General features: G+C 46.0%; 1 protein-coding gene across 1 annotated transcript in view; it reads left to right on the top strand.

The window, feature by feature from the left end:
* Positions 1–19,120, top strand: part of GTF2A1L (general transcription factor IIA subunit 1 like) — an 871,572-nt gene extending 852,452 nt beyond the window's left edge. Inside the window, exon 8 of the mRNA XM_086927762.1 lies at positions 18,038–19,120. Within this exon, the coding sequence (XP_086783888.1) occupies positions 18,038–18,145 (108 nt within the window). The 3' untranslated portion in view covers positions 18,146–19,120. The remainder of the gene's footprint in view (positions 1–18,037) is intronic.
* Positions 19,121–21,854: the final 2,734 nt, after the last annotated feature.

The raw sequence follows: 21,854 nt of genomic DNA, 5'->3' as shown, positions 1-21,854 counted from the left end.
ATGACATACGGGGCTATCTCCAAACGACCTACATCATTAGTGCCATTCGCCCAAAGTTCATCCGGAAGAGATGACAATTGGGTTGGAATATTCTCCTTTGCCAAATACATTGGAGAAATAACTTTTCTTCCTACAGTAAGCTGTACTCCCGAAGGGGAGCAGTACAAAGTCGCATATAATCTCTTTAACAAATCCAAACCTAACAAGTTTTCGCCACAACCTGTTGTAAGAATGAGGGGTGCTTCTAATTCGCATGGGCCAACAGAAAGGGGCATGGGACTGGAAATCGGGTTTCTAACAGGGGCGCCGGAAAAACCTACTGATACATTCATTTCGCCAGACAAAGGTGCGCCAGGAAGTTTTGAGTGCATAATAGAACTTTTTGTAGCACCAGTATCCAGCAGAAATGGTTCCGACACTCCGGATGTAATCACCTCGACGTAAGGTCCATTCTGATCTACTGGAACTGAAACAACTCCCTCTCTTTGTCCATGGCTGTCCTAGCAATTATTACCCTCATTCTCGTTTTCTGCGTAATAGTCATCTGCATAGTACTGAGCTGACCTGGAAGACGCATTATTCTGTTGGTCAAAGCTATTCATGGATTTTTGAGGCGGAAAAGAAGTGGTATTCTGGGAGAAATTTCCACGGCCCCTACCTCTAGGAGCCTGTTGAGCACCTCTACCTCTTGCGCCGGAAACACCGTTTAAACGTCGCGCAAGAGCTGGACAATTACTTTTGAAATGACCCTCTTCTTTACAATAGGCACATTGATACGGGCCATACGAAGAACGCTGATGGGAAAACTCGATTCCTTGCGCGTTTCTCGAATACTGCTGTGGTTGCTGATAATTGGGCTGACTAGGAGTGCGAGGCGGATAGGCTTGCTGGAGAAGAACTTTAGTTTTTAGCTCTTTAGTCTTTTTGTCTGCCTTATCTAGTTCGTCTTTGCGTCTATTTTCGTAGTACTGGGCTGTGGCTAAAATCTGCGCTGAAGTGGAAACAGCCCAAGCACTCTCTGAATCTTTCAATTTATTGCACAGTTCAGGAAGCAGATTATGTACAAATTTGTCTACAAACAATCTTTGGCCACCCTCGGTAGCCATATCCTGACCACTGTGGTCGACGAAGGTCTCCTCAAATCTCGTGAAAAAGTCACACATTCTCATCTTTCTTTTGCTTGCATGCAGATAGCTTGTCCCAATTTACACGTAATTCAGGCATTAACGTTTTCATGTACGCGATAATCCTACCGGGAAGTTCTGCTGTTAAAGGCTCTGGTTTAGAACCGCCGACTTGTCTAGTATCGGTAGCAGTAATGTTAGCCCATGAATCACCTAGTTCTTGATCATGATCTGTATGACGAATCTTACTCCATAAAGGTTGCGGAACAACATTCCCAAACAGCATGTCTACATCTGCTAAATTCATTATACATGAGCTGGCAGTCTGTGATAATTCCTTGTAGTACCCAGCTGGGTTTTTACGTGGATCAGGTAGTGTCTGTTTGAGTGCTAAAACTTCAGATCTTTTCCAGGGGACATGTACCCATACACGCTGAAAATGCGGCAGAATCGGTGGATTTACATTCGCATCACCTTCCCTCCATACTAGAGGAACCTCTCTCATGGGGTACTGTCGCGCCTTTTTCCTATCTGACACGTCATCTTCATACAGTGATCTAGAGACATTTCCCTTACTCCTATAGGATAACAACAGATCTATTGCTTTTTCAACGTCGGCACCTACAATCATACCTTCATAGAACTTAAAACGCATGCGGAATAATTCCTGCATTTTGCGCTTGGGATCGTTTGTCTCCAAATCCTCACAAAGATATACACACATCTCTTCAAATACGTATCTCTGAGTGGGCGCATCCCACTGACGGAAAACTTCCATAACGGACTGAACATCATATTTAGCAGTGTCAGTAACCCATTTGCGTGCTAACTCATTTAGCACTTCTCTTTCCTTGTAGTCGGGCAGTTGACTACGCAACTGTCTACGCCCCGTTTTAGGGGTCGTTTTAGGCGACCCAAAGAAGGGTGAGAATAGACCAGTGACAGTACTTGCCACTCTCTGTCTGACAGAAGGAGAAGCTTGCGGCGAGGCAGATGCGCCAGAAAAGACAGGCTGATGTAAAGAGGAAGTCGAGGCAATAGCAGAGGAAGTGGAAGCAGTAGCAGAAGTAGTATCAGGATAAACAGGTGGAGCGGTAGGCAAAGTTGTAGAAGTAGATGGAGTATGTAGCAAAGGCGGCGGCCCTTGAGAAGGCTGCGCCGGAGAAGTAGGAACCAGCTGAAGAGGAGCTGGTGTTTGTGCAAGAGCTGCTTTTCGTGCGCCGGGGCGCGGTATAACAATACGCCTCGGGGGTCCAACGATACTCGATGTATATGGGGGTGGTGAATTCAATAAATGGGACATTAATGGATCTTTCTCGGGTGTTCCCTTTGACTCTTGTCCCTCATGGGGCAACATCGGGTAGCATTTATCTACTGCTAGTTTCTTGCTCCTAAGCATTCGTTCACTTTCTTGTTCTTCCTCATTATCCCTGTATGCAACGGCGGCTTGCACCATTGACATGCCTCTTCTATTTTTCTTTGCTAATTTTATTTCTTTCTGTTTGGCTTCTTTGCGCCATAAGCGAAAAGAGTCAAACATCGCCGGCCGGGCTTTCTTCTTAAATAGTTTGACCTCGAGGTTGTCTAATACTTCAGAGTCAAAACTACCATATTGGGGCCATTTTAAAACCGCTTGCCCTCTACGCACTGTTGCGTTTCCCAAATATGGATACTGAATCAATCCAACTTCAAAAATTATTCAAATTTGTAGTAAATTAGTGAAACCACACCATTTTATAGTTTCAAAAAAGGATGAATGTATTTGCACTGTTATGTCAATCACTTTTTCTATGACATGTACATAAATTCATAAGAAAAAACGAAGGATTCATAAGTGAACAAGAACATATGCTTTTTAGCAACACATCAATGTCATTATTCATCATTTAACAAGTTCATGCCCTGCCCAATGCATTTCGGGCCACTTGGCCCTTCTTCAGGGGCGGTACCTGAAATGACATAAAAAACAAAAAGGCTCAATCACTTAAGTGTGAAAGGCGAATCAATCATCAAGTTCATAGGTTGCCACAATATTCTATAACGTTAATGAGACTTTGGTGTACAGAAATATCCCTCTATATAAATAAAGGTGTAATATGCACTCACTTGTATGTGAAAAGAAAAATTGGCGCGGTGAAATAACTTGACAGAAAAGGACGTGTTTGGAAAATTCATGCTGAAAAGACAAAACGGATGTCCTAAATGAAATATATGAACATCTAAAGATAGAGTGTCAAAAAACCACGTAATGCTCTATAACTTACTGAGACTACACGGGTCCGAATCTTTGCTGAGCTAGGTTTAAACTAATGCACACCGTAACTGTTGCCGGTAATCCCACCGCTTCAGACCTTAAAACACAAAAATGCAAAACTACTCTTACAGCGTTGCCTAGTTTCATTCGCTGTCTATTTAAACACTTCTGCACATTGAGAGCCCAAAATACACACCTTAATGGCACTATACAGTGCAGCTAACCGTCAAGTATTCTCTTGTCCACACTCGCGACCGTTCATCTATTAGACCTGAAGAAACAAAAATCTCCGCTTTAAAAACAAATCGCGTACGGGACTAAACAAAGTAACATACGCGTGCGGCTCAAATACCTGCTATCCGATACAATGTAGCCTTGTCCTATCCTTCTCCATACTCGCGTGAACACGCGCGTCTGATGTCGGTGAAAACGAGCGCTATGCTAAATGCGACGGCCTTGATAAATGACGTGAAAAGGGCCAGAACCATGGAAAACGGACTAGTATCACGAAAAACAAAATAAACAAAAGTGTGAGCGCCATGTTTATGTGGTGTAAGATGTTAAGAGGGAAAAAACATAGGTGATATATACAGAACTATATAACAAGCACCAAACAATGTAATGCATGGAGATACATAAATTATTCTGATACAAGTACAGTCCTCCAGCGTACTAGTCTGTGCAATCATCAAAGAAAGCAAATTAGATCTACTCGATCATTGATCCCTTTGGGATCTTGTGTCTGTAGTTTTTTTATCCAGAAAATTTCTCTTTGTAATTAATGGGCATTCTTAAACCCCTCGGTATTCTCTTGGCACGATGGTATTGCACAAGGGTTGACGCAATACCATCGTGCCAAGAGAATACCGAGGGGTTTAAGAATGCCCATTAATTACAAAGAGAAATTTTCTGGATAAAAAAACTACAGACACAAGATCCCAAAGGGATCAATGATCGAGTAGATCTAATTTGCTTTCTTTGATGATTGCACAGACTAGTACGCTGGAGGACTGTACTTGTATCAGAATAATTTATGTATCTCCATGCATTACATTGTTTGGTGCTTGTTATATAGTTCTGTATATATCACCTATGTTTTTTCCCTCTTAACATCTTACACCACATAAACATGGCGCTCACACTTTTGTTAATTTTGTTTTTCGTGATACTAGTCCGTTTTCCATGGTTCCGGCCCTTTTCACGTCATTTATCAAGGCCGTCGCATTTAGCATAGCGCTCGTTTTCACCGACATCAGACGCGCGTGTTCACGCGAGTATGGAGAAGGATAGGACAAGGCTACATTGTATCGGATAGCAGGTATTTGAGCCGCACGCGTATGTTACTTTGTTTAGTCCCGTACGCGATTTGTTTTTAAAGCGGAGATTTTTGTTTCTTCAGGTCTAATAGATGAACGGTCGCGAGTGTGGACAAGAGAATACTTGACGGTTAGCTGCACTGTATAGTGCCATTAAGGTGTGTATTTTGGGCTCTCAATGTGCAGAAGTGTTTAAATAGACAGCGAATGAAACTAGGCAACGCTGTAAGAGTAGTTTTGCATTTTTAGGTTTTAAGGTCTGAAGCGGTGGGATTACCGGCAACAGTTACGGTGTGCATTAGTTTAAACCTAGCTCAGCAAAGATTCGGACCCGTGTAGTCTCAGTAAGTTATAGAGCATTACGTGGTTTTTTGACACTCTATCTTTAGATGTTCATATATTTCATTTAGGACATCCGTTTTGTCTTTTCAGCATGAATTTTCCAAACACGTCCTTTTCTGTCAAGTTATTTCACCGCGCCAATTTTTCTTTTCACATACAAGTGAGTGCATATTACACCTTTATTTATATAGAGGGATATTTCTGTACACCAAAGTCTTATTAACGTTATAGAATATTGTGGCAACCTATGAACTTGATGATTGATTCGCCTTTCACACTTAAGTGATTGAGCCTTTTTGTTTTTTATGTCATTTCAGGTACCGCCCCTGAAGAAGGGCCAAGTGGCCCGAAATGCATTGGGCAGGGCATGAACTTGTTAAATGATGAATAATGACATTGATGTGTTGCTAAAAAGCATATGTTCTTGTTCACTTATGAATCCTTCGTTTTTTCTTATGAATTTATGTACATGTCATAGAAAAAGTGATTGACATAACAGTGCAAATACATTCATCCTTTTTTGAAACTATAAAATGGTGTGGTTTCACTAATTTACTACAAATTTGAATAATTTTTGAAGTTGGATTGATTCAGTATCCATATTTGGGAAACGCAACAGTGCGTAGAGGGCAATCGGTTCCGCTTGTTTATTCTTTCATGTTTAGGTTTCAGACGCACAAAATGGACAGTGCGTCCTCCTCCACTGCACGCATGGTTTATTAATGTTATAAATTTGTTTGTAATATCGTGAATCTGTAAATCAAGGAGTGCCTCTCCAAACCACTAATTTGCCATTTTAAAACACCATCCTTGCGGGTGTATTTTATCCACACTTCGTTGTACGTGATAGGACCTACACCGTGCTTTATATAGAGCTCGTATGTTGGAGTTCCAATCGGAGGAACCGGACACGAATCCTCTAATCGGGAGTCCTTACTACAACCAAGACAAAACAAGTTTCCAAGTCTGCAAAGACCAGGCATCTTTGCTCACTAGTCTAGCTTCAAACTTCAAGGGATTATCTAATTATGATAATGTCGTGAATACACGAATCCCTCGGTTTTGGTGCTTGCAAGTACCAAACAAAACCGTATCTCAAGGATACCAAAACTAAGAACCAAACTAAGGACTAGGAGACGCTCCACTTATACTTAACTGAATATTGAAGATCAGTGACGTCACCAGAAGACTCTTCTATCGTTTCGCTCTACCAAGGATCACTGGGTCCAAATTAGGGCGATAGTCAGGGCAGCAGTCCTTCGTAGCCGTCGGGACGCGGGGAACCTCGCAGCAAAGACCTTCGGAACCACGTCGACATGCAGGGGTCGCTGAAGTGGCTGGCCGTCCTCCGGAATTTTCACACGAAGCTCCTCACGAACATCTGGCTTGGACCGTCACCGCTTGATATCGCCTCGAGTTGGGCGCCAACTGAGGTGCCGGGTTTTTAGAGACCCAGTGGTGCCAGGGGATCACACCCGAAGACCTCTGAGTTCTCCCTGTTCCGGACCACAGAAACCAAGAGTCTTCTAGGTGAAGTCAGAGATCGAGTTTTATTGGTTGCAACCAAGTAACATGTGTCCTAGAATTACAACAGCACGGGCTGTAAGTTCTCAGGAGACTGTTCGTTTTTACAGAACCAGCCTTCTCCTTATATACAGAAATAACAGCTGCGGGCAAGAATTCTTGAGTTTATGATATGGTTATACACATATTTCTACAATAATACAAAGAGCGAAGTCATGCTGGTCAGCACATATTTTAGATGTCCGGATCGTGATGGATTACCCTGCCAGACCCAGAATTCCCATCAGATATCGATGAAACACCAATAAGGTCGGGCACCCTCCCATCGTAAAACTGGTCATAAACAAGAATCATGGGCAGGTGTATGTGTATGGAAAACATGGTCTGTATGTAGTGAATGGTTTATGGCATGTTGACCCTTGATGATATCTTACTCGGCCACTGGGCTAGGAGCTGTCAAAACAGGTTTGGCTGGAGGCAGTGGAGTCAGCTCGGCCAGGTCATGGGGAAGTCAGCTACGGTGGACGTGTCCTTTCGGATCAAACTCGGCCTAATCGATTGACTATATGAGGGCAAGTCATAAGATGGATGCCGTTTACAAAATGGAGTCTGAGGGTTCGGAACGGAAACCACGATTTAAGGGTGCTAGCGTCACTCAATCATGACGCAAAGGATAATGTCCTAATCATTACCGGTCCGTTGATACCAAAGTCGTCCAGGTACGACGATATTTTGTGACACGAGTGTTTGGACCTCGGTACCGGTGGAACAGCAGGGTCCGGAATTACAGTACCACAATCCTGCTAGACCTCTCTGCAGCCTTCAACACGGTCTCCCACTGCACTCTTGCAGTAAGACTCCACGACTATGGGGACCCACCTTCAACTGGATCCACTCCTTTCTCGCCGGCAGAACCCAAAACATCAGGACTTCCAACCTTCTGTCTCTATGAACCCTGAGATCAACTGTGTAGTACCCCAAGGATCATTGCTCAGCCCCATGCTCTTCAACCTCTACATGGTCCCCCTCCCCGCCATTGTCAAACAACATGGGCTCAGCATAGTTTCATATGCTGACGACACCCAGCTCATCCTCTCCCTCACTCAGAACCCCAAGGACACCAGACTCAGTTTCTAGGAAGGAATGAAAGAAGTCACAGCCTGGATGAACAACAGCTCATCTCGGAGAAGACAGAGGTACTCGTCCTTGGACCCTCCCCCCCACTTGGCACAACTCCTGGTGGCCCTCCACCCTCAGAAACCCACCCACCCCGACGGACCACCCCGGAACCTCACCATCATTCTAGACTCCTCACTCAACATGACTCGCCAGCTCAACGCTGTCGCCTCCACCTGTTTCAACTCCCTCCGCATCCTCCGGAAGACCTTCAAGTGGATCCCCCCCAAAGCCAGAAAGACCATCACCCTCTCACTCATAACTAGCAGACTGGACTACGGAAGCGCCCTCTATGCTGGAATCAACAAATCCCTTCTACACAAACTCTAGACCATACAGAACACCACAGCCAGACTCGTCCGCGGCACCCCACAGCATGAGCCCATGACCCCACACCTGTGTGACCTCCACTGACTCCCCGTCGAGAAGAGAGTAACGTTCAAGCTACACGCCCAGCCTTATAAATCCCTCAACAACATCAGTCCCAAATATTTCAATGAAAGTGTCTGTTTCCACTTACCCAAAATAAACCTCTGCTCTGCAGACCTTGCCTTAGCAGAGACCCTGCACATCTGCAGAAACAGAGCAGGTGGAAGAGCCTTCTCCTACGTCGCAGCCAAGGCCTGGAATGAGCTCCCAGTCAACATCAGACGCTCCCCTACCGTGCACCCCTTCAGGAAGAGCCTCATGACCTGGCTTTTCGGCTGAGCCAGAGCTGCCCACCCTCCCCCAGCACCTTGAGCCCCTCACAGGTGAATAGCGTGCTTTAGCAGCCCCTGAATCTAACCCCTCCCACTTTACCCTAGGCGGATGCAGGATCGGATGAGTGGGTGCTTAATTCGCAGACGTAAAATATTGTTTTTAGCTTTGATAGTCGCGCTGATTGCTAGCGCTTTTTAGGAATTCTGCTTTTTAGTGTTATCTGTGCCTTTCACTCTCCTTCACGCTCGTCACCTTAGGCGGATGCCGGGTGACTCCCTGCTCTTTGCTTACCTTTGTCTGTGCCTTTTCCCACCCCTCTGTTGGGGGCAACAGGGTCGCGCTGGTTCTCTGCAATTGTCCCTTACCCGTACGGCAGATTAGGTGCCGCAGGACATTCTGGGATGTGTAGACTGCAGACAGCGATAGCGGCCATCTTTGGGGAGGCAGGCACGCTGGTCGGCGGTCCAGTGGTGCGGTGTCTCGCCTGCTAGCCTATAAGTTTAGAGGCCCTCTGCTCCGCCCAGCGGACATGCCTCCCCGCGCCAAATGAGCGCCTAAGGTAAGCCCGTCTGTGCCCGTCAGCGTCCCGGAGGCGGAAGGGCCTTTGCCTTTTTCAGGCTTCCTCCTGATTCTAGTCAGTATGCGTACTTGTACCACCACGGAGCTCATCTCCTTAAGGGGTGATGTGGGCAACTGCAGTAGTATTTTCCCAGGCAGACAGGCCTTTAAAAAGCGCTGCCCTGGTTGTGGATGGCGTATGGCTAGCTCCGATATAGCACTTTCTAGAAATCTGCCCACCTCTCAATCAATCAATCAATCAATCAATCAATCATAACACTTGTATAGTGCACTACTCACCCGGAAGGGTCTCAAGGCGCTTGGAGGAAGGGGTCCGCTACTGCTCGAACAGCCAGGTCTTGAGTTGTCTCATGAAGGCGAGGTGGTCCTGGGTCAGCCGAAGTCCTGGGTCAGCCGAAGGTGGATGGGGAGGGAGTTCCATGTCTTGGCCGCCAGGTAGGAGAAGGATCTGCCTCCGGCGGTGGCTCTTCGGATGCGTGGTACGGCGGCGAGGGCAAGGCTAGTAGACCGTAGCTGGCGGGTGGGCGTGTAGAAGGTCAGGCGGTCGTTGAGGTACTTGGGGCCCAGGTCGTGGAGAGACTTGTGTGCGTGGGTGAGGAGCCTGAACATGATCCTCTTGTTGACGGGGAGCCAGTGCAGGTCCCTCAGGTGGCCGGAGATGTGGCTGCGTCGGGGGATGTCCAGGATGAGTCGGGCGGAGGCGTTCTGGATGCGTTGGAGTCTTTTCTGTAGCTTGGCTGTGGTTCCGGCGTAGAGGGTGTTTCCGTAGTCCAGGCGGCTGGTGACGAGGGCCTGGGTGACCGTCTTCCTGGTTTCGGTCGGGATCCATCGGAAGATCTTGCGAAGCATGTGAAGGGTGTGAAAGCATGATGAGGAGACGGCGTTGCCTTGTCTGGTCATCGAGACGGAGGAGTCCAGGATGAAGCCCAGCTTTTGTGCGTGGTCTGTTGGCTTGGGAGCGGTGCCCAGGGCTGGGGGCCACCAGGAGTCGTCCCAGGCGGAGGGCGATGGTCCCAGGATGAGGACTTCCGTCTTGTCTGAGTTCAGTTTCAGGCGGCCGTTCTTCATCCCCTCGGCGACGTCTTTCATCCCTTCGTGTAGGCTGGTTCTGGCGGTGTCGGGGTCTCTGGTGAGGGAGAGGATCAGCTGGGTGTTGTCGGCGTAGGAGATGATGTTGAGGTTGTGTTGGCGTGCGATGGCAGCAAGAGGTATCATGTAGACGTTGAAGATGGTGGGGCTGAGTGATGATCCTTGCGGGACGCCGCAGATGACTTTGGTGGCCTCGGATCGAAACGGGGGGAGGCGGACTCTCTGTGTTCTTCCGGCGAGGAACGAGATGATCCACTCCAGTGCTTTCTCTTGGATGCCAATGTTGCTGAGGCGTTGGACTAGGGTGCGGTGGCAGACAGTGTCGAACGCTGCAGAGAGGTCCAGGAGGATGAGTGCCGCTGTTTCCCCGTAGTCGAGCAGGGCTCGGATGTCGTCGGTGACTGCGATGAGGGCGGTCTCGGTGCTGTGGTTGGCTCTGAAACCGGACTGCGAGGGGTCGAGGAATCCGTTCGTCTCGAGGAAGGCGGCAAGCTGTTTGTTGACGATCTTCTCAATGACTTTGGCAGGAAAAGGGAGGAGCGAGATGGGGCAGAAGTTTTTGAGGTCGGTGGGGTCCGCTGTTGGTTTCTTCAGTAGGGCGCTGAGCTTGGCATGCTTCCAGCTCTCCGGGAAGGTGGCGGTGTTGAAGGAGGTGTTGATGACGTCCTGGAGTTGGGGTGCGATGGTTGAGTCAGCCTTGTTGAAGACGTGGTAGGGGCAGGGGTCGGTTGGAGATCCGGAGTGGATGGTGTTCATCGTGCGGGTTGTGTCTTCGGTGGTCACCGTGGTCCAGGTGCGGAGGGTGGCGGTGGGGGGCGTTGGTTCGACGGTTGGGTGCGTGGATGGTGCGCCGAAACTGTTGTGGATGTCGGCAATCTTGCGGTGGAAGAACGAGGCAAGAGAGTCGCAGAGATCTTGTGAGGGAGTGATGTCGTTGTTGCCGGTGCTGGGGTTGGAGAACTCCTTGACGATGCTGAAGAGTTCCTTGCTGTCGTGGGCGTTGTTGTCCAGTCGTTCCTTCAGTGATTTCTTCTTGGCGGTGCGGATGAGCTGGTGGTGCTTGCGGGTGGCGTGTTTGAGGGCGGTCATGTTGTCCGTGGTCTGGTCGAGGAGCCAGACTTTCTCAAGGGTGCGGCAGGTCTTCTTGGAGTCCTGGAGTTCGTCTGTGAACCAGGGGGCCTTCTTGCTTCTGGGTCTGCTGGGAGGGTTCTTCAGTGGTGCGAGGTCGTCAGTGCAGGCGGTCAACAACTGCGTGAAGTTGCAGGCTTCTTCGTTGGGGTCCGTTGTGCTGGCGGGTGGGTTCTGGCTGAGGGAGGTTGTGAGCTGGTCGGCGGTGATCTTGCTCCAGCTCCTGTGAGGAACCTGTTGCGGGTGGTGGTGGGTTGTGGTTCTTCTGAAGCTGAAGTGGACGCAGCTGTGGTCGGTCCAGTGGAGTCCGGTGGAGTGGCTGAAGGTGATGTGCTTGCTGGATGAGAAGACTGGATCAAGCGTGTGGCCGGCGTAGTGGGTGGGGGTGTTGACCAGTTGCTTGAGTCTGAGGTTGGCGAGGTTGTCCAGCAGGGCGGCGGTGTTGCGGTCCTTGTTGTTCTCCAGGTGGAAGTTGAGGTCCCCTAGGAGGATGTAGTCGGTGGAGGGGAGGGAGTGTGGGCTGATGAAGTCTGTGATGTCTTCGCTGAATTGTGTGCGTGGTCCCGGGGGTCTGTAGATGAGGGTGCCTCTGAAGGTCGTCTTTGGGTCGGTGTGAATCTGGAAGTGGAGGTGCTCGGCGGCGGCGAAGGTCGTTGGAGTCGGTCGTGATGCGGATGGTGTTCTTGTGGACGATGGCGATGCCTCCTCCGGTCTGGTTGACGCGGTCCCTCCTGATGATCTTGTACCCGTCCGGGATGGCGATGGCGGGGGCTGAGGAGACGTTCATCCAGGTTTCCGTGAGGAAGGCGATGTCTGGTGATGTTGTGTCGAGGAGGTTCCAGAGTTCCACGGCGTGTCTGTGGACGGAGCGGGTGTTGAGCAGGATGCACTTGAGGTTGCTGCTGGTGCTTGGCTTGGCGGGTGCAGTGCAGGTTCGGAGGCAGGTGAACTTGCAGGTTCTGCAGGTGAAGGGTCCGTGAATGCGTTTCGGGGCGGCCCGGCAGCAGGCGGGGTTCCGGCTGGCCTCTAACCCTTGCTTACTTCTTAATACCAGATCCCTAAGCAGGCACTCACAGGACATCTATAACCTTCTGACAGAGGTTAATCCTCTGTGCCTCTTTCTTACGGAGACCTGGCTGGGAGAAAGCTCTGGCCCAGACACAGCGACAGCCATTCCTTCTAACTATGTCATCTTTAGGAAAGATAGGCCTTCGGGAAGGGGTGGAGGTGTAGCCTTGGTGGTGGACAAGCGCTTTTCCTTTGCCATCATTCCCACCGATAACATTCTGGGTTGTGAGTCCTTGGGGTTTACCCTGTCCCTGTCCCCTCACCAAGCATGTGTTGGGTTACTAATTTATAGACCACCGGGACCCCTAGGCACTTTCTTTGAGGAGCTTCAAGCCGCGGTCTCTGCACTTTGTTTAAAATCGGAACATTGTTTGTTGCTGGGGGATTTTAATATTCACATGGATTTATGCAGTGACGCCAATGTCATTAAGGTTCTTGATATTACAGCTCCCTTAGGGATGTCACCTTATGTCACTGCCCCCACGCATAATAAGGGCCATATCCTGGACCAAGTGTTCTCGACCATGTCGGTCGTTATGTCCCCCCCGGTACCGGTATTATGGTCTGACCATCATTTGATCAATTATCAGATCCACTCGATGAATAAAACATTTTCTAGACCTTTTGAACACACCCGGCAGTCTGTGCGAGCCTTTCATCGAGTGTCTCCAGACATGTTGGCGCAGGCACTCTCATTCCATCCTTGCCAGTTGTCAGGGAGCTTAAAGGAGGATCTAGACCTCCTTCATCGTTGGCTGTTCGATAGATTTGAAGAGTTCACTCCAGAGATTGTCTCACGTAAAGCAAGCAAGCGGGATTCCGCCCCGTGGTTTACTGCTTCCCTAGCTGAGATGCGGCGAAGATGCAAGAAAGCTGAAAGGGCCTGGCGCCGCATAACGATCTTACTGAAAAAATTGAATACAGAGAATCCATTAGACTTTATCATAGTAGCATCATATCTGAGAAAAAGGCCTATTTTGCTAGGAGAATTAAGGATGCGGCAAATACCAGCAAAGAAATTTTCTGCATAGAAAAAGAATTCATCTCAACCATCCCTGTCCTGCCCACGCATTCTCATACTGAACCGTGGGTATGTCAACTTTCAAACTATCTTGCTACTAAAATTAAGTCTATTCAAGACGCTTTCCCCCCACTAGCGCGGTGATTTCACCAGAGACCAGTGTCTCTTTGCCCACATCTTCGGTCCCTGACGGTCCCACTTTTTCTGATTTTTTTTCCCCCCCTGTTTCTCTCTTCCTCACTGGACCTTCTCACTCAATTAAAATCTGGCTCCCCTCAGGATCCCTGTCCCGCAAAATGTCTTTGAAAAATAGCTCCTGCTATCAACTCCCTGGTAAACCCGGGGCTTAATCTCTCGCTAAGCACCGGAGTGGTTCCCCGGGCCTGGAAGCATGCCCTGATCCTGCCGCTTGTGAAGAAGCCTAATCTGGACCCGTTGGTCCATGCCAACTACAGGCCCATCTATCTCCTCCCAGCACTGGCTAAGGTGGTGGAGAAGCACGTCCACGTCTCTCTCTCCAACTACCTAGAACATCATAACATCTTACATGACACCCAGTCGGGTTTCCGTGCCAACATGAGCACGGGGACCGCGCTGTTAGAAGTCACTGATGCCATAAGAGAGGTATTAGACGCGGGAGGTAAGGTCATGCTTGTAATGCTGGACTTGTCGGCGGGCTTCGACACCATTCCCCAAGGCGGTCTCCTTTTAAGACTCAGAGAGATCGGGCTTCGGGGAGCGGTGTTCAGCTGGTTTGAGTCATTCCTGGCAGACCGCCGTCAAACGATCTGGGCCCACCGTTCTCCGCCGATATGCCGCCACTCGAGGTGGGGGTGCCTCAGAGCTCCATCTTAAGCCCCTCGCTCTTTAACATCTATATGGCCCCTTTGGCAGCACTGGCGGAGTCGCTTGGTGCCCAGATCGTGTCCTATGCTGATGACACCCAGCTTCTCTTTACTTGCAAGAAGGGTTCCGATTTTGATGGCCTGTGGATCAGAAGCTGTCTGGGCGCGGTCTTCGAATGGTTTAAACATCGTAGCCTAAAATGTAACTCTGATAAATCGGAGCTGCTCTTTTTCGGATGCCCACCCGATCCCAGATGGCAGTCTTGGTGGCCCCCAGATATGTATCCCCCGGCTGCTGCGTCCTCCAAGGCCAAGAATCTTGGAGTACTCATTGATGATGGCCTTACTCTGAAGTCCCAGATTCTTGGAATCGCAGGGAAGTGTTTCGGCATCCTGAAAATGCTGAGAAAATTCCTTCCAATCCTCTCTATAGAGCATAGAAAAACTACTGTGCAGGCCCTGATAGGTTCTCGTTTGGATTACGCAAACGTACTCTACCTGGGCCTGCCAGAGTATCTTCTTTCGCGCCTTCAGATAGTGCAGAATTCTGCTGCGAGAGCTATCTATGGTCTCCATCGGAGAACCAGTGCGTCGGAATTACTTAAAAGACTGCACTGGCTACCTATTAGAAAATGGATTGCTTTTAAGGCGCTCACGCTCGCTTTCAAAGCGCTCCATCTCTCAGGTGCGAAATACATTAGGAATCGTCTGGCTTTCTATTTGCCCACTAGGACTTTAAGATCGGCCTCCCTGGCCATGGCATCTGTTCCATCTATTAGACGGGCGAGAATTGGAGGTCGCTCCTTTCGTCACCTGGCACCTCATTTCTGGAATTCCCTGCCCGTCTAGTTGAGGAAAAACGGCAAACTACTAGCCTTCAGGAAGGAGCTGAAGTTTTGGCTGTTTGCTCAATAACTCTTTTGTCCGCTCATCTGCACCTGACCTCTGCATCGGGTTTGTTAAAGCGCCGGGACACTCCTCGGAGTAGCTGAGCGCTATATAAATCCGATTTTAACATTAACATTTTTAACATTAACATCGATTGATTTTGTGTGAGGGTTTATGCCTTGAGTGACTGGTTTATGGATGGTAACTCTAGCCCAGCACTGACCTTTTTGCCACGGTTCTCAAAAAAAGTCTTCTTGTCTGTGCCATACCCTTCTTACCACTTTTTTGGTCTGGGCTAAGCCTTTCACTTGAGTTGGTCAAAGGGCCTACTTTTGCATTCTGTTTGGTCTTCTCAAGGGTGCTGCTGAAAGTGTGCAAGGATTGCACGTGACTTATTCTCATTGCCTTAGACTAGGTGAGGAGTATTTGGTGCACCCATTTGTTGGAACTAATTTTAGAGCCTTATCTTCCTCTTCCCTAAGAAGGTATATCTTCTTTCACAACATGATGATTGGGTCTGTGGAAATGAGCCTTTTTAGGGACCCACCGGTGCAGGGGTTCACCCTTATCTGTCCACTGGTCCTTGAACCAACAAAATCGAGATTGGCACGGAAGCTGGAATATCAAATAAGTTTATTAATCACTTATGAGTGGGACTACATCAATACAACACTCTTGGGCACTCCATGAGGTAGTGCAAGGAATACAGAAACCAAGGGTCTTTTATACCCAGTTTGTTGCACAGTAAGCATGGAGACTCAAATAGAAGGTAGAAGCATACACAGGAATAGCTGTTGACTAACATGGTCAGACCGATATCACTTGGCCAGCAAAGTGGGAGAGGAGATAGATTTGTTTACTTCAGTTGAAATAGCCTGACAGTTACATTCTAAGGCTGGTGCATTCTAGCAGCTCCAGGCCTTTCGGGGCTCACACAGTGCTCTGGCTAAGTACTGAAGGAGTTAACTACAGTTGATGACTCAAGCAGAATAGAAAGGCAGGCAACAGTGAAGACGGCAGAATCATATGGCTAACAAAATGGGTGCCACAACTAAAATGGCTTCAACTCATGCTATGGCAATTATCTGCGATTTCCACAGGTCCTTCACCCAATTCTTCCATTTATGGGGATTGAACAGTGGCAATTGCAGCTTTTTTCAGTCTTCCTTTGGAGGTGGTTGATGTCTTTCTTAAAGCTTGAAAACCGGCAACCACTTCTGTTTATGATGAGCATTGGGATAATTTTGTCTTTTGACGTTGGTTTAGACAGATTAGAGTCTTGCTTAACGGGTGTAGTTCACTCGGCTCTCTCCCTTGCCTAGCAAGGTTGGAGCTCACTACAATGAAAGCGTACTTGACTGCAACATCTGACTTCCTCTGCAGACCACCCACCATGGCTCATTTCTTGAAAGGTTTGCTATAAATGTTTTCTGTGGGGCTTAAATTTGGTTCTGACCTTCCACATGGCGTCACTGTATTCACAGTTGTTCCCTTGATATTTTAACTCTCAAAATTGCCTTTCTGTTGGCAATTTGTTGGGCCTATAGCACCTGGGTGTTGCAGGCTCTGTTGTCTCTAGCCACAGTTTTTGGGATTTCACCCGGAAAAAATGGTGCTTTGTGCTAAACCCTATTTTTTTTTTTGCCAAATGGGGAATCAGCCTTCATATGTTCAATCTGCCTCACTCTAATTTTTCCTTCCCTTTACTAATTCCTGCAAGGAGGAGGAGCAGTTGCGCAGCTGAACAATAAGAGGGGACAGCGTTTTGATCAGGAAAAGCGTGAGAATGCTGGGTGGCAGGAATTTTGTGTATCCTGACCGATTCTGAAAGTGTCCCTGATACAAATGTGAGAAAAATGTTTGATTAGTGAAGTATGATGTTTGCAGGGCGTTGTGGGAGCAACATAAGTCAGACCACCCTGGACTCCCTTAGGTGTCTGGGTTTTCTTAAATGGCTAGGTTAGGTAAGTTTTTGTGGGTGTTAGACGAACCTGGACCGAAATACTACTGCTACTCCTCTCGCCAGAACATTTTTACCTTATGAATTGATTCGCGGTCGGTATACAAATAAATATCAGCTGCAGCTCTGTGATTGGGTCTGGGTATTTGTGTATTTATGTACTAATAAACATGCTTCATTGCTACCAAGAGGATCTGACAAACGTAACGGTATATTGCTTTTGTAAAAACCGGCCATTGGAGCAAAAGACTGCAGGTGAAAAATGTTGCCAGCTATTTATTTGTATTTTTTCCATTATTTTTTTCATTTCAACAACCAGTTTCTTTAGTGAAACTACGAACTTGGTACAAACGTCACCCCTTGCTGAATTCAGAATGTTCTCTAGTTTTCAGAAATGTATAGCTTTCTTACGTCACTCTTGGGCTTCACACCTTGCATTTAGGTTGAAACTATAAAAAGAGGTACGTATTTTTATAGAGCTGCTTGTTTCTGAAAGCTGAGAAATGAGTGATCCTAGCACTGCAAAACTTTCCTTGATTTAGGTTTTAAGTTAAAAATAAACCAAAAGCCTTCGTTTTCCGCCAAAAACTCACAATTTTGCTATATTTCTCCCTTGTTCCCTCCAAGGAAACCCACAAACCCTTGGTACCTTTAAAACCACCAGGATGTGGCGAAAAGGGGTGCAAATTTGACGTAGATAGCTTTTTTGGAAAAGAAAATATGAAGGCTTACGTGCAAAGTAACTTAAACATCAAAAAGAGCTTAGTACTGAGAGTGCAAAGATTGCAGAGCAGCTAAGTGTTCTATATTATACAATCATACTCAAACCGTGTATGACCAGAGCTCAGAAGCTGCCAGTAGGTTGCATTTAGGTGCTGTAGCTACCACCAAAATTGATTGATTTATCAGGGTACATGTAAACACATTCCAGGCTTTTGCAATTGTTTAATGGTCATTTCTCTGTGTTTCATCAGTCCAGTGGCTGGTAGTATTTTGAAATATATTTTCTTTTTTTTTTTAGATTCATCGAAGTAAAAACAAATGGAAGTTTTACTTGAAAGATGGTGTAATGAGCTTTGGTGGAAAGGATTATGTCTTCTCTAAAGCTATTGGGGAAGCTGAATGGTAAACGGTTTCTGGCCTGTACAAGTTGTGATCTCTAAGTTTTGCCTATTTATCTTTGTTGAGATGCATGTTTACCAGGTAATTATTTTGTCATTTAAAAATGAGCGAGGCTTCCATTTCTTGTGTTCTAAGGCATGTATAAAAGAGTAATATATAACGTTTTTCTGAGAGTTAAAACAAAATCGGACCAGCAAATCTAGATCGTCATAGTGTTTTTTTCTATGTGGAATTAAATAATTGTATATTTGCTGTATTTTTTTTAAAATGTCTCCGGTTATAAACATAGTTATGCATTTCTTTGGAATGTATAGCATATTCTTCTGACAAAATGTGGCCCATTTATTTTCAGAGCTAAACGTTACTACTGTCTTATATTGATTTTCAAAGCGCAGGCAACTTTTATATGTTAAAGTAATGCAGAAAGAGCATAAATCAAAAAAACTGTCAGTTTGTACTGCGCTGATTAGAGCAACCCATTTCATCTATGTAAAACAATAGTTAGCATGTTTGGGGCGCATATATTGAGTTTTACTTCCATGGGCGAAGTATTAATTGATAGCAATGTACGACGATGTATTTGTACTTTCGAAAGCTCGTGAGAAACAAATCTCGAATTTAAAACTTGATCAAACCGCCTATGACTAAACAGATGGATGATGCAAAAGTGGTATTCAAATGTATAACTGAGCACTGTTACAGTGGCTTCTGTAGTATGTACAAGTGGCCAGTTATCCACTTTAGTGTCTCCAGTTCGCTCTTCTGACAAATGATAGTACATGTTATTGTCCATGTTCTGTTTCCTTGCTTCCAATAAGCAAAGCGTTTCTGTTAACACATTCACCCTTTGTACTTTGCATAAATTCGATGCAAAGTAGGTCAACTTAACCTGCTGACGTCGTTGTCTAAGCAGAGATTTTTTTTCTTATCCATCATGGTGTTTAACCAACGTTTTAGGCACCTTTTAATTTATTAGCGCATTAAAAAATTGTATTTGATCTCATGGGCTCTCTGTCATCAGTCCGCAATGTGTCTACCATGTACAGCAATTACGAAGTTAAGTGCAACCAAAACACAAGGCGTTGTCTGAAAATACTAGATATTGTATTACCACATGATTAATTACAACGATCGTTCTGTATTGGGAAATGGGAGTTTTGGTTTTTGAAACCTGCAGTTATGTAGTAGGTGAACGTGGAAATGTACTGCTTCTGATGTTTGAACACAAAGGGAGGACCGGAAGAAGAGGAAGGGCTAGCTAAACCTAGGAACACACCTGCAAAACATTCGGGGCCGATTAATAGTTTGGCATACTGAGTACGGTCAATCAGAGTGGCAGAGGACATTACCTCCGATACCTTGATTACTACTGTCTGTCAGATTTAGAGACCACATCTGTCCCACCCACTGGGCATCTCTGTACCTTGAAAGGAAACGACATCATGACGATTCCTTTCAAGATACAAAAATGTTTCGCAGAAAGCTGCAGTTTGTGACTTCCATCCACCCATCTTATAATATATTTTCCCGCAAAGTGGGAGGTTTTTTTTTTTAACAAAAAACTTAAAGCATCAAACACCAGTAGTTTTCTGGCATGGGGGTCAATTTATTTCTGTCCTCATACTGAAGGCAGATTCCAAAGGACATCAAACAGTCCACCCAATAAGGCAAGTGGGTGTAGTGCCCTCCCTTCCTCCAATGGCCCCTACTCCATTATGTGATTGGAGGAATCTTTCCATTGACGGGAGTCTATTGACAGAAAGCGGATATCCCGCCCAAATCTTAATTAGGCAGGTGGACGAGAGTTTGGCTGACTGGACACCCCATAGCATTTGCGATGGAGTACCCTGTCTGCCAAACTCCATATTGTCCCCTAAGGTGGGTATACTATAGCCACAGCAGAGGTTGGCACAATCCCACATAATATATTTTAGAGTGGGTTGTAACATTAGACAGACATTTGTAAGAATTTGACAGCCTCTTGATATACTCTTATGCTCAGCAGAGTTAACATATGGATCACAGCTACTTATTCATTCTCTCCCTCCACTTTCCTAAAATATTTTTGGGTATTCGCTACCTAGTACTGGACGTTGTAGCTGGGTGATTAGGAATTTTCTTCCACCACTTAAAACGCTCCACATAATAGACGTGGAAGTCTAATTATATCAGTGCTTGTACTACAGTAAGGAAGGGACAGTTTTTGAAAATATCTTTAAAAACAAGGATTGCATTTGGACAATGAAGCTCTGTAGAGAAAAAAAAAAAAAAAAATATATATATATATATATATATATATATATATATATATATATATATATATATATATATATATATATATATATTATACACACACACACACACGAAACCATCATATACATTTAACACTTGAAAGGGTACCTTGTATAATATAACTTAGAAAATATAGTACAATACACCCTAGGAAGCTGAAGGAGAGCAATGGAATAGAATAGCAGCCAATAGTGTATTACATTAAAAGTACATTTGACACAGTATCATTTGCCTTAAGTGGCCTTGATGGCTACCACTACGCATCAACTGTTGGCTTTGACACAGCTGTCGTAATCTATGATTTTCATACAAATATATATAGACTAATATCCTCAATTTCTTTATAAACTAAACTTTCTTTATATTCACTATTGCCTATGTAATTATGGTTTTCTGTCACTGTTTTGCTTCATATATTCTCTACTCGGGTGGCGTACTTTAAAAACAATTAGTATACCTATTAACATGTTTCTGTGTGTGCACTGATCACCAGGGTAGGCTGAAGGGAACCTACCAGCATCTCGCAGACAATTTGAAAGGACTGATTGTCCGCCCCTTTATGGTTCTTTGTTCCAGTAAGATATGAGAGAGGGATCATGGGCGCTGGTCCGTGTTCCGCCTTTTTTTCCAGCTAGTAAGTATGCCCTTGCAGTCAGAGGGCCAAGAGAAATATAGCAAGTGTGTAACCACAATCTTGGCAAACATCACAGCATCACCCAGGTGTTCTTTGCTACACCTAATTGCATTCGGGAATATTTGACCTGAGTTGGTCTGATCGTAATGCTTTTCATTTCTTAATACCTATTATTTGACTGCTCACTCCATCCAAAACTGAACCTGAAGTAAACTTAATTCTGAGCGTCAGCTTCTAAAATGTGTCAGTGCTGTGTCACTGCTTTCTACTGTCACTGACTTCTTCTATCCCTCTGGACCATCCTGTTTCCCAGATGATTCTACTGTACAACGTATTTCATCTAAAGGTATCAGATCGAGACCTAAAAACAAGAGCAGCATCCATTACTCTGCTACCCTTCAAGGAGAAGCACTTCACACTGTTTAGATAATATCAAGCCAGTTAATTATAAACTTAAACCTATTCTTTCTGCACTTTACAGCTGGCAAGGAGAATCATCTTAAAACGGCTGACCTACCATATTGAAACCCAAGTGTTATGGATACTCCGCAAACTATCTTCTGACTGTCCAGGGGCCTACATTAGTCTTTATAGCTGTCCAGAGTGATGGTTCTGGGGATGGTGCTGCACTTGTCTTATTAGACCTGTTCAGAGGATTTGATACATTTCACTGGTATCAAGAGTAGGGCTCCCCTTTAGATTGTTAATGTCTTCTAATCGATAAACGTATTTTCTCCTTAACCCTTTCATCACCAAACACTTCTCTAACACCTTTGTTGCCTCACCAAAG

Source organism: Lissotriton vulgaris, chromosome 6 (assembly GCF_964263255.1).
Source record: "Lissotriton vulgaris chromosome 6, aLisVul1.2, whole genome shotgun sequence".
Lineage (NCBI taxonomy): Eukaryota > Metazoa > Chordata > Amphibia > Caudata > Salamandridae > Lissotriton > Lissotriton vulgaris.
Note: the sequence above shows the minus strand (reverse complement) of the source record. Positions and strands in the feature narration are given on the sequence as shown.